The sequence below is a fragment of the Gigantopelta aegis genome, chromosome 15, assembly GCF_016097555.1.
Source record: "Gigantopelta aegis isolate Gae_Host chromosome 15, Gae_host_genome, whole genome shotgun sequence".
Lineage (NCBI taxonomy): Eukaryota > Metazoa > Mollusca > Gastropoda > Neomphalida > Peltospiridae > Gigantopelta > Gigantopelta aegis.
Genome location: NC_054713.1, coordinates 6,120,470 through 6,141,365, shown reverse-complemented (window position 1 = coordinate 6,141,365; position 20,896 = coordinate 6,120,470). Strand labels below are relative to the sequence as shown.

Sequence of the window (20,896 nt, the reverse complement as noted above, 5' to 3'; positions counted from 1 at the left end):
GTGCAGTCAAAATGATTGCTAAATACAGAAAAGAACCGACAGAAACAACAACATAATAAAACAAACCGGAAGACGGAAAAACAGCCAAACCCACTAGAAACAGATATGAAAAATATATAACGGCAAAATATAGGAATTATGTTCATAATAGCAGTTTAAAAATCAAAATATTATTAGTGGTTTGGTTTGGTTTTATCAGTAAATATGGTTGATTTCGGTCGATTAATCCCGTACAGTTTTCTATCTGGTCCTCGCCAATCCAATCCGGAAGACGAAGTCGAAGGTAAATGGAAAACGTAAATAAACGCTTTTTTGATGACAGATTTTGGCCTCTTTTATGAGTTATTTATAGATATAGGTTAATAACACTTTTGTTCGGTGAATATGATAATAGTTTTATATATTTGTTTCTCAGCTTTTATGTTCTCATTAATTTCGCATTGAATAGTTGTGAATTACCTATTACCGTTATAATATAACTTTCGGATTATCAGTCATATATGTTATATTTCGCAAGGCTACTAGGACTCTAGTAGGAGATCTATTAATGACGTCTTCATATCAGCATGGTAAAGACTTCCGAACATTCGGAAGTTTTGCCTCGGCATGTGTTTGACGGTAACCACCTTTCAGTGGTTAAGGTTAGGGTTAGGGTTAGTCTTTAGAGCCTTGATATAGAGGGGCACAGGTTGAATTCTTTCCTTCAAATCAAAACGTCCTTGCCTCAAACTCACCTAGACCAATTTCTGCACCATCATGCCATGTAAGAGTAACGGGTCATTTCACTTAAGTAATGTTTCATGGGACCTTCGTATAATTTCCTTTCTCCATGAACACATCTGATCCACTGTTGCATGTACATATAGAATTGGAAGCTGATTGGCTGGTATGACCAAATGTGCCACATCATATTCGTATGATAAGTAACATTCATGTACTAACATACAAATTCAACGTTATGAAATATGTTACCATTAATATTATCATTCCAGAAGATTTGAAGTGTATTTTGTGAGTACAGCTTGCTGAACTAAGAAATCAAAATGCCAGCCTTGCTAGAACGCCCCAAGATGTCACTCACTATGTACCAAGCACTCAAACGTCATATCATCAAGGAAAGGGAGCGCAAAAAGCAAGGTTTGTATGATGAATAATTGATGTGTCAAGTTTTATTTATAATTTTATCCCCAAATATTCAAATACTGGTCATACTTGCATTTAGGACCACCGTCACAACTGGAACTTACACATTCTAACTTTATTGAAAATTATAGAATGAATTGAAAATTAAATCATGTTAGCAGTTTGACTAGATATTTAAGGGGAAGCAACTCCATTAAATATCTGTTTATGAAACCTTATTGGAGAGAGCAACCCATATAACTGATGTAATATGGTTTTAAATCAAAAGTAATATTCATTTGTAATAAATAATATTTACTAACACCATTTTATGTTGTTTTTGTTTAGAGCAACTACAGGACAAGTTAATGGAGGAAAGAACACAGAAGGAGAGAGAGATGAAGAAAAAGAAAGAAGAGGCCGATAGCCTCACCCTGGAGCAGACCAAAGAACAGGTTCCCATGGTTACTTATTGATACAATAATGCAATCATGGATATGTTTGATGATATTGAATTTTTTGTGCACATCCATATGCAGTTAACTTCGAGCATGCTACCAGCCTCGGTGGTGTAGTGGTTATGCCATCGGACTTCTAGCTGGTAGGTACTGGGTTTGTATCCCACCTGAGGCAATGGGGGATTTTTGCATGCCAGTACCGGCTCCAACCCAGAGTGAGTGCACTGCTAGGCTCAATGGGGAGGTGTAAGGCAGCATACACCGAGTTTCACCCACTTCAAAGATGCGATTATGGGTGTGTCTCCCGAGTGTATAACCCCACATGGGGGATGATTACCGGGCATACACTGCAGGTTCCGTGTACCCCGGGCTCAGGTGATACTGAGATAGCTCAACTGACAGCAAGCGTGGAGCACGGACCTGTCAAGTAGTCCCATACCGAAATGGAAATACTGCGGCTTCACCATTCATCTCAACATCATCCATGTTTGTAATGTCCAAAATACAAAACAAAAATGTCATTGTCTCTGTGTTAAATGTTTGTGGTGTTTAAAAAAAAAAAAAAAAAAAAAAAAAAAAAAAAATGAAATTTGAGCATGCTGTCACAGCATTCATTTCCCTCAAACAGGATAGCAAGCTGCATCTATATGCAGACCTGTCAACCTTTAGTCAAGAGAAAGCAGGAGGTGTGTGTTGAAAAAGCAGGAGATTTTGTCAAAAAGCAGGAGATTTTTTAAATTCACACAATTTAACCCAAAATCGCAAGATTTAAAAAAAACATTATTACAATAAGTTATATGAATACTATATAATGTCATATATACTTCTTAACCTTAGATCTTGGCATTAAAAAAAAATTAATAAAAAAAATAAAATAAATTAAAAACATTTTTTTTTTTTTTTTTTTTTTTTTTTAGTTTAAATATTATTATGATTTAATACATATTTAAACAAATAATAATATTTTATCCAAAAATGTTAAGAACATGAACAAGAAATAAAAAATTAATTAGTACATTTACGGTATTACACTTACAGCCTTACAGGTTGCGTTACATTATCATTTGTGGTTAGTGTACCTAAGTACCAAAGACAAATTTATATAAATCTTACAAATTAATATTCAGTTTTTACTATAATGAGGAACGGTGGCGTGGTACTTATTTAAAATCATTATAATGATGCAATAAACATTGTATTTCATTAATCATAAGTAAAACCTCATTACGGACATCGTGTGAAATATACCGGAATTATACCCATTTCCGTGAGTAACTTTAGGTCAATGTCAAACACAACATTTTTTAATTGTACAAAAATTATTTCTTGAAGAGTACCCTTATAACCAACATTTTACTGCACAAACATACAAAATTAACTGACACAAGTATGTTTATACAGCTAATTGGTATTTTCGTTGTCTTGCTGTGACATGTGATTTTAACAAGCATCGTGTGTATCGCTGTCAACTCGGAGTCTGGCAGTTCAGATTCGTCATAGTTGCATTATGTAATCCAGTGGGAAGAAATTTTACAATTCAGAGGTGTTATTAGAACTAAATTGGATAGTTTTTTTTTAATATATATATATGCAACACTGAATGTCAATACACAGCCTGTTGAATTAGCGGCAACACGCTTCGTAGCCATTACGATGATAACAAACATTATAATAACACGTCATTTTATAAACTCCATGTGCTTTTTTAACAATATAAATAGGCTATCCCACAATTCTCACTTCGGCAAAGGTTAAACAGTCGGGACAATTCGGCCTGTTACATTCTCAGAAACCGAAAGTAGTCGACATTTTCCGAATGAGAAAAAAAAAGGTAAGAGTTACTTCCCTTATGTTATTTTGACAAAAGAGGATCGATTTTTTTGTATGCTTACAAAAATGTCATTTAACAGGAGAAACTGTCTCCCGCACAGGTGAAAGGAGATTTGTTCAAATACCGGGAGACTCCCGCGGAATCCGGGAGGGTTGACAGGTCTGTCTATATGTATCCTTTGATATAAGGGGCGGGATGTAGCCTAGTGCTAAAGTACTCGCCTAGTGCTAAAGTACTCGCCTGGTGCACGGACAGTCTAGGATCGATCCCCATCAGAGTGTCCTTTGGGCTATTCTCATTCCAGCCAGTGCACCACAACTGCCGGGCTCGAACTGAAAGACGGCACCGACGGCAATTGCTGGTGCTGAGATATAAATCGCCATAGGTAGAGAGCATTACCTCCTCAACAGTGGCAAACTATATACATTTGGTGTACATAATCTGCCAATATTTAAAATTTTCACATTTGAAATATGTCTACATACAGCAAAATAACATTTTAGTCATTTATTTTGTGCAAATTTCAGTTAAAAAATTTTTTTTGCTCAAAATTGCCATCAGTGGGCTGTTTCACTCATGGCAATTCTTTAAAAAATTGCCATGGGAGACAAATTCTTAAGTTCGAGCTCTGCCCTGGTATATTAAAGACCAAGGTATGTGTTATCCTGTCTGGGATGCTGCATATTAAAAAACTCTTGCTGCTAAATAAAAAATGTAGTGGGTTTTCTCTCTTAGACTATGTCAGAATTACGAAATGTTTGACATACAAAACAAACTTTAACTAAGGCCGAATTTTTTTTTTTTACTTGTTTCCTATTGCATGCTGGAAAAATATAGGGTAGGTAGGTAGGAAAAACATTTTATTTTGGAAAATAATTTTATTTATGGATATTAAATAAAAGTGTTGACTACCGGTATTCAAAATAACCTCTGCATGTATAGAAATGCATTATGCAAACCAACAATACCATTCATCACAGTGTTTTCCATAGAAATAAAGTAAGGCATGGTAAAGTGACGTTTTGGGGGCATATTTTATGTGCAGTTTTGAATATAAGGGCTTTATTTTTTTCCATTATACAATTTTCTAAAGGACAAAAACCTTATATCTATTTCATAACTTAATTTAAAAAATGAAATATGTAGTACTATCCACATAGGTGTGTTTAAAGGCTTCTTTTTACATGAGCAACTTATAAATTTATAAAAGGCAAGGCATTTTGATTGTGAGGGCAACATGGTGCTGACCTATCTGTGGGAGAGTACATACAAAAGACCCCTTGCTGTTTAATAACAGGCAGAAGGTTTACTCTCATACTAACACTTAACTTCTGTACTGGTCCAGGACAGACTTGGATGAACCTTAATTGGATAGAAACCAGTAAATAAGTTATAACAATTTATTTTAATGAAAACTGAAAAGAAGGGTTCTATATTTATCTGTCCAACAATAACATTTAAAAAAAAATGTTATGAATATTATCTTTCCTGGTGTATCTAAGAAATGGTAGACTTACCAATTTTATAATTTGCAATGTTAGTTTTATTCTGTATGCATCCAATATTAAAGTACACACTTGGTCTGAAGCAATGAATTGGTCCAATGAATAGAAATGCAGTATAAATTCTCAGGATGCTCAAACGAATGTTGAAAAGTAAAGTTTGTTTTATTTAACGACACCACTAGAGCACATTGATTTTTATCTTTAATGTCATTCTGACACTGTTTTTAGCGGAAACCCGCGAAGTTCCCAGTGACCATTTACAAAAAATAACGAAACGCATCGAGATCTTACTGACATATTTAATCATTTGATTTGGCAGTAAACTCCATCAGTATCGGTAAACATTCCCTCCCCTAGTTTATCAGAAGGTCACTAAATTTCTACACGGCCAGTTTGTTATTATTATTATTATTATTATTATTATTATTAATCGGAACACCTCGCTACACTAGATGTAGAGTAAATCGGAAAAGATTGCATATATTCGTGAAAACAATTTTCCGACTCTTCGCCCGATATCTCACGAAAGTTACCGAACTTCAATTTGAAGGGAAGTAACTCCATCAATCAATTGTTAGAAGAAAACATTTCGTGGCTAACGGGTCGCCAATAAAACTAAATTTGCGACAATAAAACCACCGATATACGTCCGCAAATCGGAAAACTCAGTAGGGTTATCCCCTAAATGACACCAAATTAGTGGATATACAAAAAAAAGTTTCAGGGTCGGCAGGTTCAAATTAGGGTTGGTCGGGTAACCGGAAACAAACAATATTTTATAATACGCCTAATATCTTGTTAATCACTTTAAATGAACATGCAATGGCTGTGACAGAATCACATAGACTTCAGGTTTTCTGCCAGAGGGTAAAATGGGTATGGTGCCATACCCAAAATGTTTTTGCAGATATTTGTTTTTTAATTTAACCTTTTGACAAAATTAATTACTCTCTGATTTCCTTAACGCTAAACGTAACCCATTTTCTTTCTGGGGGAATGACCCCCATACAGCGGTTGCATTCAATTCCATAGTGCCATGCCTAAAATGTCTTTATGGCAGAAACACTGCTCTTTGATGCAGATAAATAAATACCTCAGTAATATAACCTACAAAAAAAACCCACCAGCCTCAGTGGTGTTGTTGTTAAGCCATCGGACATAAGGCTGGTAGGTACTGGATTCTCAGCCCAGTACCGGCTCCCACCCAGAGTGAGTTTTAATGACTCGATGGGTTGGTGTAAGACCACTACATCCTCTTCTTTCTCACTAACCACTAGTCACTAACAACTAATCCACTGTTCTGGACAGACAGCCCAGATAGGTGAGATGTGTGCCCAGGACAGCGTGCTTGAACCCTAATTGGATATAAGCACAATTTTTTTATAAAAATTAACAAAAAAATAATAATACAAAATTAAAAAATGAATCAAACTGAATATTCTGAAAAATGTTTTGTATTTACTTGTTGATTACACCAGATTGGACAGCTGGAGAAGAGGCTGAAGGAGTTGGAAACGGAGAAACACGAACTGTTCTCTCGTCTCAAGAAGGTCCTGCACCAAGAGGACGAATCTCGCCGCAGGACTCAAATAAAGGAGCAAAAGTAGGTGACACTTACAGTGAGGAGTCTGACAGGGCAAGTGGCGGGACGTAGCCCAGTGGTAAAGCGGTTGCTCGATGCGCGGTCGGGTCTCGGATCAATCCCCGTCGGTGGCCCATTGGGCTATTTCTCGTTCCAGCCAGTGCACCACCACTGGCCGTGGTATGTACTACACTGTCTGTGGGATGGTGCATATAAAAGATCCCTTGCTGCTAATTGAAAAGAGCCCGTGAAGTGGTGACAGCGGATTTCCTCTCTCAATATGTGTGTGGTCCTTAACCATATGTCTGACGCCATATAACCTTAAAAATAAAATGTGTTGAGTAAATGTATACCAGTGGTGGTGCACTGGCTGAAACGAGAAATAGCCCAATGGGCCCATGTTAAATAAAACATTTCTTTCTTTGTGAAAGGGCTCACACTCTAAAATAATTTCTTAAATTTCAGATCTTTTCTTTTTCAATAACAATGAAAAAATTGCTAAAGTCTCATCCAGATTTTAAGCCATTGGGAGGCAGAAGACACTGATATTATTATATTATATCTTGTGTTGTTTTGTGTTTGTTTGCTATGCAACTCTCTCCAAGTGCATTCCCCCCCCCCCCCCCCCCCCCCCCCCCCCCCATACTCATGGAACGGTTGTGAATTACCCAAACACAATAATTGATTATAGCCATTTGATTGGCTGGTGGGATTTTCAGACCAGCCCATTGTTTTTGTGGGATGGGTGAATGCACTTGTTGAGAGATCAGGTTAAGTATTTACGAAAAAAAGAGACATTGATCAAAGCTTTCCTTTTTTTTCAATCCCTTCAGACTTTATTAGTAAGTATTTCTCAAGATATTTAAGATATTAGAAGGCTAGCTCTGGGTATGCAAAACATTTCGCCAAATTGTCTGTTAAACTTTAAAAATTGAAGAAATCAACAATTTTTTGTTTTAATGTCAATTATTACATGAAATTATTTTGCTAAATTAAAATAAAATTCGCCAACTGCTTCCAAAATTCGTGAATTTGGCGAGTGCCAGAGCTAGCCCTGATTGATCAAAGCTTTCCTTTTTTTTCAATCCCTTCAGACTTTATTAGTGAGTATTTCTCATAGGATTTGAGATATTACCTGTGTCTATGTGAGAGATGTTCGTAACGAGTGTATGATTGTCTTTCAGTGAGATGTTGCTACAGCAGCAGGGATACCAGTGTCTCCAGATGCCTGTGTCCTCGCACCCGGCCATGCTGCAGGGGATATCCGGCCGCCCAGCCATGTACAAGCATGCACCCATCATAACGGTCAGTCACAGATATATACCAGTCAGTGATAGAACTGCCATTTTGAACTCTGAAGTTTATGTATTGTCCCCTCCATCCCACACCTAGTTGCTGGCATCTCCAGACACCTGTGCATTATAGCATGTGTGACGTCCGCAAGAGGTTACTTTCTGTCTCTCATTCTTTCTCTTTCTCTGTTGCTCTCTCTTTCTCCCTGTCTGTTTTGTTTCCCTAATCTGTTTGTGTGTCTGTCTTGGCCTGACACACACACCCTTTTCTCTGTCTCTGTCTCTCTCTCGCTCTCACTCTCACTCACACTAACACTCACACTCAAATCTTACTTTACTTGAATTGTTTAAAACAATCCCCATAACAGTTTAAATGCTAGATAATTAAATAAAACACCTGATGGTCCTACATGTAGTTACTGACAGCTATATTGGCGACTTCAAGAAGCATGTTATGAGCTGCATTGTTGCTGTTAGTATTGCAACAATGCAAGTTAAATTATGGTTATTAAAAATATCACTTTAATATTAATAAAATGTGTAAAACAATTAAAATGCTTACCACTTTAATTTTAGGGTGTCAAGAGAATGAGAAGTCCGTCGCCGCCATCTACATCATCGTACCAGAACTATGAGGATTCAAAATATCTCCATTCAACATACACTGCAGCTTCGAAACAACAACCTGCAGGACATCTGTACCAGCACCAACAAGGCGGGGAATATAGTAAGATAGTTTATACATCAAGGACTTAAAGCCATAACTAATTAATGTTTTGTTTAATGACACCGCTATCTCACATTGATTTATTAATCATCGGCTATTGGTTGTCAAACATTTGGTGATTCTAACATATAGGCTTAGAAGAAACCTGATGCCTTTTTTTATTGGCAGGAAAGTTTTGTTATATACACCATCCCATTTCTGCCAGAAATACATTTTTGGGTATGGCACTATGGAATGGAATGCAACCAGTCAACAGGGTGTATGGGGGGGCCTCACCCAGAATGAAAATGGGTTAAGTTTAGGGTTAAGAAAATCATACAGTAATGATAAGAGCAATTAATTTTGTGTATAAGTTAACTTAAAAAACAAAACAAGTTTGGGTATAGCGTCATACCCATTTTACCCTCTGGCAGAAACCCTGCATTGACGGAACTGCAAATACTGTTAGTGAACCCATTGTGCTATTAGTTGTTGCAGCCAGTGTTCCACAACTGGTGTAACAAAGGCTGTGGTATGCACTATTCTGTCTGTGGTATGTTGCATATAAAGGATCCTTTGATTTTAATCAAAAGAGTAGCTCACAGATTTGCAGCTGCAGGTTTCCTCTCTAATTATCTATGTGATCCTTGACCATATGTCTGATGACACTATATAACCATAATTAAAATGTGCTGAGTGCTTTGTTAAATAAAACAGTTTTTTTCTTCTGTCAGAGGGAACCAGCTATTCACAATCACAGCCAGGTCATGTGACCTATACCAGCCAACCATGTTCGTCTACAGGACATACGTTTCCGCAGCAAGGCGGAATCTACACAAGCAGCCAATCACAAGCTGGAAAATACCTCCAGCCTGGCCAGTCGGCTTTCACAACATATCCTACTCACTACACCCAACATCAGCAGAAACAGCAGTTACCAGACAACTTCCCTCCCGGCTTTGCCATCCAGAGAATGCAGCAACAAGGTATGACAATTTCAACTAAACATTCAGGGCTCGAAATTATTTTTCTGTGTTAGGGAGCAATGTTTCCTTCTCAGAAACAAATGTTAGAAATTGAGGATCAGTGACAAAACGGTCTTAAAATTAGATTCCTATTGAGATCCATAATTAATGTAACATTTGGAACAACGATTTAGAAGGCTTGACATAAATGCAGATAGAGGCTCATTATTTCTTATTATCACTTTAAAAAAATGGATAAATTCTGGATGTACCTGGAATACTCTTGAAAATAAGATGTAAAGCAAAAGCTGCTTATAAAACTGACTATTACGATGCAAAGATTTATCTCTCTTTGTTTTATCACACACACCCTCCCTCCATGTAACAGTTTGTAACGCTAAGGCCACTGCCCCCCCCCCCCCCCCCACACACACACACACACACACTTTACAATTATTTAACTTGTTGTTACTCCACCCAGCACATTCCCTGTCCTAGTGTTGTAATTTTACCTATAATGTTATATTTTGTGGTGGAATTTCTCTTGGTTTGGTAATAAATAATAGATAAAAATTAAAATATCATTGGTTCAAGAACAAAATAGCAGTGTCTGGCTGCATTTTACTTTAAAGGTAAAAATGAGACAATTGTTTTGTAAAGTCACATTTAACAAAAAAAAACTTCCCTCTCTCATAACATTTCATAACACATCCATTCATACTCCCTCTCTTTCTTTCAAGCAGTACAGTATTGTTGAACGGCCACCAGACATTAAAGTAACACACCCTGATTTTTAAACACTACAACATATTTTTCACTATTAAAGCCATTTTTGATAATATAAATTGGAAGTGCTTATATTTTATTATTTAGAATATTAATTTTCATACACAAAAAGTAGTTCAGGTTTTTGCAATACCTCAAAATGCATTTTTCATAATTCTAAAAACGCACGTTCGTCTGAGAAGTAATGGTTATCGAGACAAGCTCTAGTTATTTTAGACAGTATTTCTCCATTTAAACATCACAAACTTTAGCTTCTCTCCGTTATAAAATTATCCAAATGTGTGTTGAGGTTTCTAGATTAACTAAACTTAGTGTCCATTTTCACGGGCTGAAACTATGACCTGCAACTTTAACGCATAGCCTTGCATAGCAGTTAGATTTTGTGTGACTCTGTGTTTTTTATGTTTCAGGGTACATAGGATCTCCTCACAGCACCAGTATTTCTATTCAGCAGCAGTTAGAGCATGCTAATCAAAAGTCTGGCTTCAGCGATGACAAGTATAAGATACAACAGGTAAAACAGAATCTAGTAAATTATATTGATGTCCAATACAAACTAAACCAATACTCTGAGGTTACTGAAGGAAAACCAAAATATGTTGTATGTTTAACCTTCTGACTACTGCAGGTGAGATATCTCACCCAACGTCTCGCCAATCGACATACTGTACACTGTACACAGTGTATTCCCCAATTCATATTTCCCGCTGTTTTGCACATGACACTCACTGGATACAACTTATTAACATGAAATTGAAGAAAACTCCGCTTCCTTTGTCTTTAGATTTAGTTTTTTTAATAGAAAATACGTTGGAATGACGTGTCGCGGTCATTTTCAGGGATCAACAGCTAATTTGATAATAAATTTAATAATTTTACCAACAACGAAAATAACCAAATACTGGGATATGAATATAGTTCATGTTTTTTAACATCTAAAATACACAATAATAATACTTACCCATTCAAATATGAACTTTATTTTATGTATTTATAAAACATTTAAGTGAATATATGTGAGTAAAAATTACTTGAACCCACTCAACATGGTTCTTGCTAAAACTTATTATTCCAGTAGTCTAAAGGTTAAAACATATATTGATGAGAGTGGTGTTTTGGCAATTTTGGGAACACAATTTCATTCCATAAAAGCAGAAAGATATTTAACCAGCATTTTATTTCCATTAATCAAATTATAAAGGAAATTAAATAAATGTCTGTTGGTATAGTTTCTTTTGTACATCAGTGTAGAAGTTACAAATGTTTGGACATATCTCAAAGATACGAGTGGTTATGGTTAATACCACATTGAAGTTTAACCATATTGATAATTGAACACTCAGTGATTTTTAATGGCGTTCTGTGGTACCAATTATCTGTCCTTTCACAAAACTAAATTAGTTTTAGGCATTTAAGATTCAAATTTCATGGAAAAGTGCATTTTAATTGAGGAAAATTGCTTTTAGCCTATGCAATTTTTAATTCAGTGGTCTTGATTGGTAACTAAGAATGTGGCATAACTTTATCTTTAGATATAGTAATTCATGAAAACCAAAAGGGTTTTCTATCCAGCAGATGTATTGCAGAAAACACCAGATTACTATATGATTTGATGCACTATACTAGCGAAAATAATATTCCGGCACTCCTTTTATTAGTCGATTTTGAAAAAGCCTTCGATTCTGTTTCTTGGTGGTCAATATACTGAATAAGGAGTGTAAATTAACAGTAATACAGAATGGTTATTTCTCAGATTTCTTCTCTGTAGGGCGGGGATGTAGACAGGGCGATCCGATAGCACCATATCTCTTCATCTTATGTGCTGAAATATTAGGAAATCTAATTAGAAATGATAAGGAAATTAAGGGAATCTCAGTAGAAGAATTCAAATATAAATTATTGCAATATGCTGATGATACAGCTATTACACTTGATGGCACAGAAGCTTCATTAAGAAATATGCTAAACTTGATAGAACAGTTTTCTAAATACTCTGGGCTAAAACCAAATATTGAAAAAACCACTGCTATATGGATTGGAGCAAACGCACAAAACAGATTTCAAATTTGTAAGGACAAAAACCTGAATTGGTCGAAGGATAACTTTACTTTTTGAGCAATAAAATTCAGTGTAAATTTAGAAGACATTGTAATATTAAATTACACAGAAAAGGTTGATGAAATTTCAAAATTATTGAAAGCATGGTCGAAAAGACATCTTACTTTACTAGGAAGAATTGTTGTTATCAAAACTTTAGCGCTTTCCAAATTGGTCCATTTGATTATTAATAGTCCCAACCCTAACTGTGAAACATTAAACAAAATTAATCAAATATTCTACTCTTATATTTGGAAAAATTCTGTTGATTGCATAGCCTGTAAAACATTAATACAAGAAATTAAAAATGGAGGCTTAAAGATGATTAATTTGGAATTTTTTTATTAACGCTCTTAAATTAACCTGGATAAGGAGGGTAGTCAATTGCTCAGAGTCGTCGTGGGTTAATCTTCTCCAATGTCAACTTCCTAACAAACATATTTTAATTACCAATGTTGGGGATGATAACCATAGACTCTGTGGCAAAAAATTTCTAATATATTTTTGAAAGAAGTGTTTAATATCCTGGCAAACTATAAACATAAAGTTGAATTATCCGAAGAAGACAGACCTTCTGAACCATTATGATATAACTCATTAATTTTAATTAACAATAAAAGCATTCATTACAAAAGTTGGAATTTATTAGGCATTAATAATATACATGATATGTTTGATATGGACAGAATTATTTTTAACTATGGTACATTTTGTGATTTTTATGGTTTTCGTCCTCCTTTTACGATTTTCGAAGGGTTTAAAAGCTGCAATACTAAACAGATGGCCCAATCTTTCCAAAAACCCCACTTACTTCAGAGTTCTTATTTTGGCCAAAGTCTATACATACAATATTGTATAACAAAAAAGGATCCAAACATATATATAATACATATTTATGTTCAACTTTATCTGCTCCAAGATATATTTCAAGATGGGATAAGGAACTCAATACTGAAAGAGACTATGCTTGGTGGAAGACTCTTAACACTACAGTGTTTAATATGACAAAAGATACTAAATTAATATGGTTTCAATATCGAATAATTCAAAGAATTCTTCCAACAAATAATTTCCTATTTAAAATTAAATTGATAACCAGTCCAAATTGCAGCTTTTGTAATAAGTATATAGAAACATATTCTCATTTATTTTTTGAATGTTCATATGTACCATGCTTAATTAAATCACTATTCAAATGGATAAGGGAAGTAACAGGTACTAACATTACGATGGACCCAACACATTTTCTCTTAGGGTACCCTGAAGAAAACACTGTTATAAATATCATCATTACATTGGCAAAACAATATATATATAGTTCAAAATTTGATAAGAAAACCCAAAGTTTTGAAATCCTCAAAGTCAAAATAAATGTGTATTATAATTTAGAAAAAGCTGCATATTGAAATAAGAATAAATACAAGAAATTTTTATTAAGAAATGGAAATTATGGAATCATACTTTTCAGCAGACTCAAACCTGATGGGTGACAAAATAGTTCTGGACTAAGTAAAAACAGAGAATGTTTTTGTGTGTTGACTATTTTCATAAACAAGGAAAAACTGCATCATAAAAGACTGAAAAAAACACACAAAAAAACCCTTCTATATAGTAACCTTTTCTATAAGCTTAGTATATGAACAACTCTCAAGTGTGTATTGGCTTATATTCTACTTTTTGTGCAATGTGTAAATGTATGTGTGGCACTATAATACTTGGCGGGAAATGACGGGAAAAATGCAAAAAAAAAATTTGGGCATAAATAAGTTAAATAGTCATTTATAATATATTTATATTTGTGTATATATCTATCTATATATATATACAGGGCTCGAAATGCAGTGTTAGTACATGCACCGGTGCATGCTGATTTTTGCGTGTGCATGTAACTTTTAAAACTGGGTGCACGCTGTGCATGCTAATATTTTTCAAGTACTGTGTATTGCGTAAAAAAGTTGATAACTTGCTTAATACAAAACACAAATATTCGTACGTTTTATGTAACTTTTTTTTCAGGATGCACCTGGTGCATGTAGATTATTTTTTTCATTTCTAGACCTGATATATATATATATATATAGATATAGATATAGATATAGATATAGATATAGATATCGATATATATATATATATATATATATATATATATAGATATATAAGAAATATATTCAAAATGTCACACTGTAATCAGCGTATTCTATTTAAAAGAGTTGTCTTCTACAGTGGTCATTAATCAGTGTCCTTTATAGACAAAGGTAAAGGTGTCCTTTACGGCCAGGTTTAACCATTTTTGTTGTGTGTATTTTTACCAGGTGAGAGAGCAGCAGAGAAGTTTTCCCGCTGAGCCATGGCAGTCAAGTTCAGCCGTCGGCGCACAGTACGCCTTCCAGAGGGTGAGTTAGTCTTCTTTTCTTTCCTTTGTTTTTTGGTTTCCAGTCAAACTAGTGTTAAAATAAATTGACAGGGGGCAGGCAATAAACAGGTGTAGCAAGACTTTTGTATGTACCCCCAAACAAAATAAACACATCCTACTTTTTCCTGTTACTTTGGGTTTTTTCTCTCTTTAAAAAACAAACAAAACCCACTATTGTACCTTAAGATATTTTAAATATGAAGGTATTATATGGATAAATACATTCAAGATGATCTTTGGCCAAATAATTTTTTTTTTATAAATATGTATGTACGAAATTATTTTAGTCAAAACTCAATATCGAGAGTACTACGCAATATTACGATGTTCATGAATGCATTGGCTATAGATGTATTCGTATTCTAAGCAAGAAAATGTGAATAAATTGTAATTTTAATAATGTAAAAACATATGTTATTTCGTGAAAACCTTTTAATAGTGGCTACATACTCAGGATAGTCCCTTCCATATAAATAGTCACAGTATAGCCACCAGAGTTGTTTTGAGAAGTGGACAGTCTGTCTGTCTGTGTTGCCTGTCTGTCCATTCAACTACCTGCTTGTCATCTTGTTTGCCTTCTTGTCTGTTTGTCTGTCAGGCTCCACTGCGAGGAAAGACAGCATTACCGGTGCAACAGCCAGCTATAATACAACAGCAACTTCAGTTGCAACAAGCCCAGTCAAAGGTTCAACTTCAGATTTTACTCATAAACTTAGTAGTTTAGTTTTAATTGTTGACCATTCACTTCTTCTAAATATGACAAATATATGGGATAAATGGAAGAAAACAAAACATTCAGGGATTTTTCACAGTTGATCACATGCAGATGGTGGGAGGCTCTGTAATTATCATTTTATATTTGGCGAGTCTTTTTCCTCTATGCTTGTATGGTTTTAATAAAAATTGATTTTATGGGTGGTGGGTATCTTTAAATACAAATCTAGACTACTGCTTCTCCCATGTAACCAATTTTGGTGCAGTTCTTATAGATATATTTAATGGATTGCCATAACCTGTGAAAGACCTGTTTTGGACAGATCTCTGGCAAAGTCAGATGTTGTTCCCAAGAATGGCTTATTTGAACAGTTTTCTGACAGAAGCGTGCCAAAAATGCTCCGTTCCCATACCAATCTGTTAATACCGACCTCAGCGGTGTAGTGGTTAAGCCTTCAGACTTGAGGCTCGTAGGTACTGGGTTCTCCTCCAGGTACCAGCTTTTCCAGAGCAAGTTTAACCGTAAAAAACTAATCACTAACCCACTGTCCTGGACAGACATTCTAGATAGCTGTGATGTGTGTCCAGGACAGTATGCTTCAACCTTAATTGTATTTAAGCACTAAAATAACAATAAATGAATTGCTAAATCTGCTCCTGGTCAAATGCAGCAGGTTTCGTCTTAGAATAGCTGATCAGTGCACTATTACAGGCCATAGGAATTCAAATCTCATGGGAAACACTTTTCAGTTCCGTGCCTTGTGATCATGGGAACCTATCAGAAACTGTTTTTAGATGAAAACAAGTCATGGGAACCCATTTTTCAATACTATTGATTTAAATTATCGCAAAGATCTCTGCAAAGTGACACATTTTGAAACTCAATATAAAGTTGATTTGTGACACACCCTCTCCATTATATGCATGCTATTGTGACAGCTAAATACAAATAATAGTTCAGGCCTATGTCATTTCCTCCCAAGCACATGTGCAATGTTGACTTTTGTCGATTTCAGATAGTGACAGTAGTGACAGTAATGACAGTAGTGACACAATGTTAAATATTTTCTCCAAAATTATATTTGAATTTAAATTCTATTTCTTGACCCTTATATTTAAGAGATACACTACAAATAATGAATGCCAGTGAATTTGGTTTAAATGTGTCACATGTTTGATTAGAGCACATGTTGGAACTTTTGATTTAGGTTTACCTGAACCGGATTCGAACACTGAGAAGTTTGTTTAACACAACAATCCGAATTGAGTCTCGTGATTATGTCAAACACCCTCTCTGGTAGTGTGATATAAACATAATTATTTTTTTTTATATAATTATTACTACATGTATATATATATCATTTTCGTTGAATAGTCGTACTTGATATAATAATCATAGGAAACAAAGTTTCTGTTTTATGATTTTACTGACACGCTAACGACATGTTACATGTAAACGATTGTTACCATGAAGTCCATAGGCCTGTATCAGTGGTATCAATAAGCAAGCCACATTTATATTTGTAGATATGTTTGTATTTTTTAAACTAGTAAATGATGTTATGATATAGCGAGGCAACATTGTAACTTTAAATTAAACTGCTTTATTGGCTTACTTTCAGGGAAGTATCGTGACAGGGTACACATCTCACCCCCACACCGGCCCCTCTTCAACGTTCCAACCACAGTCAGGACAGGTACAATAATCATGCAGTGGCAGAGTTTGGGAGGGGGTGGAGGGGAGTAGAGGCAGTTTGTTGTCTTGAGCTACAGGTTAGCAGTCGGACAATTATGAAGAATGGGTGGATTCTTTACATCTTGTATTGCAAGTAATATTTAAAATCACTGCTTTAGTGGGGTTTTTTTATGAAGCTTTACGTATAGAAATGTGATCATGTTGAATGAGTTCACATTTTGGTTATGCATCAAAAGTCATGGTCACTTATTATAATTAGAAATTATGATATTTACATGAAAATTTCGCCTTTTTATATCAAAAGTCAATGTAGTATGAAATAACAATTGTCACTTTACTAAGGGGCTGGATTAAGCTCGGTCGATTGAGCTCTCACCTGTAGTGCTTGCATTGCGGGATCGAACCACCTCAGTGGATCCATTCAACTGATTGGTTTTTCTCTCATTCCAGCACTACAACTGGTATGTGCTTTCCTGTCTGTGGGAAAGTGCATATAAAAGATCACTTGCTGCTAATGGAAAATCTTTTTGCAGGTTTCCTCTGATGACTACGATTCATAATTACCAAATGTTTGACATCCAATAACCGATGATTAATTAATTAATGTGTTCTAGTGGTGTCTGTAAACAAAATAAACTTTTTTATTTTGCTCTACCAACTTCACTCATCAAACTTGACATACAGGAATTGGATCATGCAATTGTGAGGGACTTTTCAGCATTTCTAATGTCTATAGGGTCTTGTTTATTCATAAATTTGAGATTTATTAGAACATGCTATAAAAACTAATTGTGAATTGATAAATGTTTCCTCTATCAAAGTCCGAGTAATGACATGGGGTTTGCCAATGCTAACCGTGATGAAGTTTGGCTGTTTTCAAGGACATTTTTTGTTTTTGTTTTACAGGGTAACTTTCCACAGACCACACAGGGCCGACCAAACTGAAAACAGTCATCACATCCAGTAAAGGAGAAACATGTAGCATGCCATCTTGTATACGTCACTTGACATGATCTGTCAGTGTACCATTGGCTGTTTTTTCTAGTGTCACATGACAAAATCTGTCAGTGTACCATTGGCTGTTTTTTCTAGTGTCACATGACAAAATCTGTCAGTGTACCATTGGCTGTTTTTTCTAGTGTCACATGACAAAATCTGTCAGTGTACCATTGGCTGTTTTTTCTAGTGTCACATGACAAAATCTGTCAGTGTATCATTGGCTGTTTGGTGGAACATAGCCCAGTGGTAAAGCAATTGCTTTATGTGCAGTCCATCTGGGATCGATCCCTGTCGGTGGGTCCATTGGACTGTTTCTCTCTCCAGCCTGTGCACAACAACTGGTATATGAAAGGCCGTGGTATGTGCTATCCTGTCTATGAGATGGTGCATTTGAAAAATTGCTTGCTACTAATGGGAAAATTGTCCTGGATGGAGGAGCCGGCATGAGCCAACACCTGTGCCTATAACAGGCGTACACTACAACAGCTTGGTTTGAATGTGCACATTAAACCCTATGACCTGACTTAATGGGAAAATGTAGCAGGTTTCCTTTCTAAGACTGAATGTCAAAATTACCAAATGTTTTGACATCCAATAGTCGATGAGTAATAACTCAATGTGTTCTAGTGGTGTCGTTAAACAAAACAAACTTTAACATTGACTGTTTTACATTAGAAACAATGCTCCAATGTATCATTGGCTGTTTTACCGTATGCTGTGTTTTGTAGTTTGTCTGCAAAGTGTTTGTATGAATGTTCATTCGTTCATATACCTGCATGTAGGTCTCACACCAGTAAGCTGGTTCTTGTTTGTGTTGAGGCGTTGGTAGACATCCATTGATTTCTGTCACATGATATAATGTACAGTATGTGGTTGGCTGTTTTACTCTATGTAACATGATTTATTAATTCAAATTTATTCACTAGTTTATGTTAAATATCTCTCCCTCCCTCCCTCCCTCCCTCCCTCCCTCCCTCCCCTCCCCCTCTCTCTCTCTCTCTCTCTCTCTCTCTCTCTCTCTCTCTCTCTCTCTCTCTCTCTCTCTCTCTCTCTCTCTCTCTCTCTCTGTTTCTGTTTGGAAAGTGAATTTCCAACTATAAAAAAGAGAAAGAAATGTGTGAAAGATGGGTGTATTTAAACTTGTATAGAATTATGAAGCATATTTCAATGAACTGAGTCTTAAAAACAATATCTGTTAAATAGATGTCAAAAAATTAATTCAAACAGATCGTCAAGATATATATCAATAATTGATTTGTATAGATCAAGGACCCAGAATTTCCTAAATTTCAAAACCCTACACATTTGTAATACAATTTCCATATTAATAAAAAAAATTATATGCAGTTGTGGACTTGGGGCCTCTGTAAATTCATAAATACAGGAGGGATTATACTTGAGCATCCAAAATTTAGCAATTAAAGAATGCGACCCAGACAAAAATTCAGTTATGGATCTGACAAAGTTTTTTCCTTCTCTTTTTTTTTTCTTGTTTCTTTTTGTTCCAATAATGTTGACTGATGACTGACAAGGGGTCTGTGGGAATGATATCTGGAGCAGGATGGGGGTACAATTTGTATCATTATATAAGACTAGGACCCCACCAAAAATGTAAATTTTCATTATCAATTTTGGGTTTAGGAGTGGGATGGCACAGCAAAACACACACACACACACACACAGTTCTTGGGGCCTGCAGAAAAGCTTCATTAATTCAGAATTTGTTTTGATAACAGTATGATTTTTATGTACAGATGTTCTCAAATTTATACATACTAGTAGTTAATGACATCATTTGATAGTATGTTGTTTTTGTTTAGTGTAGAGACAGGATATACTTAGTTCAATGGTAGAACACATGCAAATTTGTTTCATAATCTGTAGATTGCAGAATGATTGAAATAATTTAATTTATCCAGCAATCACTGTATACATTGGCAAGATATGATGACTAGAAAAATCTCTATATTTTCGGTCACTGACCAAAAATATTGGTCACGTGACATAAGCCCGACTCGACTACAGTATTTCAGATTAGATTTTCAATAAATCATTTGTTTAAGTACAGTAAATACGGAAAAAGCCTTGCTAGGTTGACGATACTCTATTTGCTTACACAAAAATGGAGTAAATCATGATTTTCCAACAATTCCTGTAGGATTGCAGGATAAAAGAAATAACTGTTTACGGTCTTGAGATATCGGCTTTATCCTGCTCAGGTTGAATGGCAAATGCAGATTGGCAGAGCCTCGCTGCATTCGCCATTCTAACCTTCACAAGATAAAGCCAATATCTTAAGACCGTAACCAGTTTTCGCTAATAAGTATGACGTATATACGTAGTGCTATGGTATATTGTGCTAAACTGATGTTATTTTGTTTTTTTCTTGACAGACTTGTTACATCGTGTTGTCATATTAGTTTGTTTATGTTTGTCTTGCAAGGCCTGAAATAAAACACGTAAACAACACATGAATTGTTTGCTTAATTTATTTATGTACCAAGCATAGAGCAGCGAGAACCTTCTTTTATTCTAAGAGAATAAAATAGATTTTTTTTGTTTAAAGCAGGGTTTTTCGCTTATTATTCACAAGACAAGAAAAGACTTTATTTACACACTGGCCGCCGCACAGTATATACATAAACATTTTGTTATATACACATAACAAGATTGTTAACAATAAATACATTGATTACTATACATATACACAAACATAATAACATACCAATA

The 20,896-nt window shown here is 35.2% G+C and overlaps 1 protein-coding gene across 2 annotated transcripts; it reads left to right on the top strand.

The window, feature by feature from the left end:
- The first annotated feature begins 219 nt into the window (after window positions 1-219).
- LOC121390214 (G protein pathway suppressor 2-like) lies at window positions 220-20,635 on the top strand. 2 transcript variants are annotated; one of them, XM_041521985.1, is made up of 12 exons: window positions 220-283; window positions 993-1,137; window positions 1,471-1,577; window positions 6,395-6,519; window positions 7,683-7,803; window positions 8,367-8,517; window positions 9,231-9,482; window positions 10,658-10,761; window positions 14,657-14,737; window positions 15,356-15,442; window positions 17,094-17,168; window positions 18,074-20,635. In XM_041521985.1, the coding sequence occupies exons 2-12, from the start codon at window positions 1,044-1,046 to the stop codon at window positions 18,110-18,112; spliced, it is 1,236 nt and encodes a 411-aa protein (XP_041377919.1). In that variant the 5' UTR covers window positions 220-283; window positions 993-1,043; the 3' UTR covers window positions 18,113-20,635. The 2 variants fall into 2 exon arrangements, with proteins under 2 accessions (XP_041377919.1, XP_041377918.1); XM_041521984.1 differs by having other exon boundaries at window positions 267-296.
- Window positions 20,636-20,896: the final 261 nt, after the last annotated feature.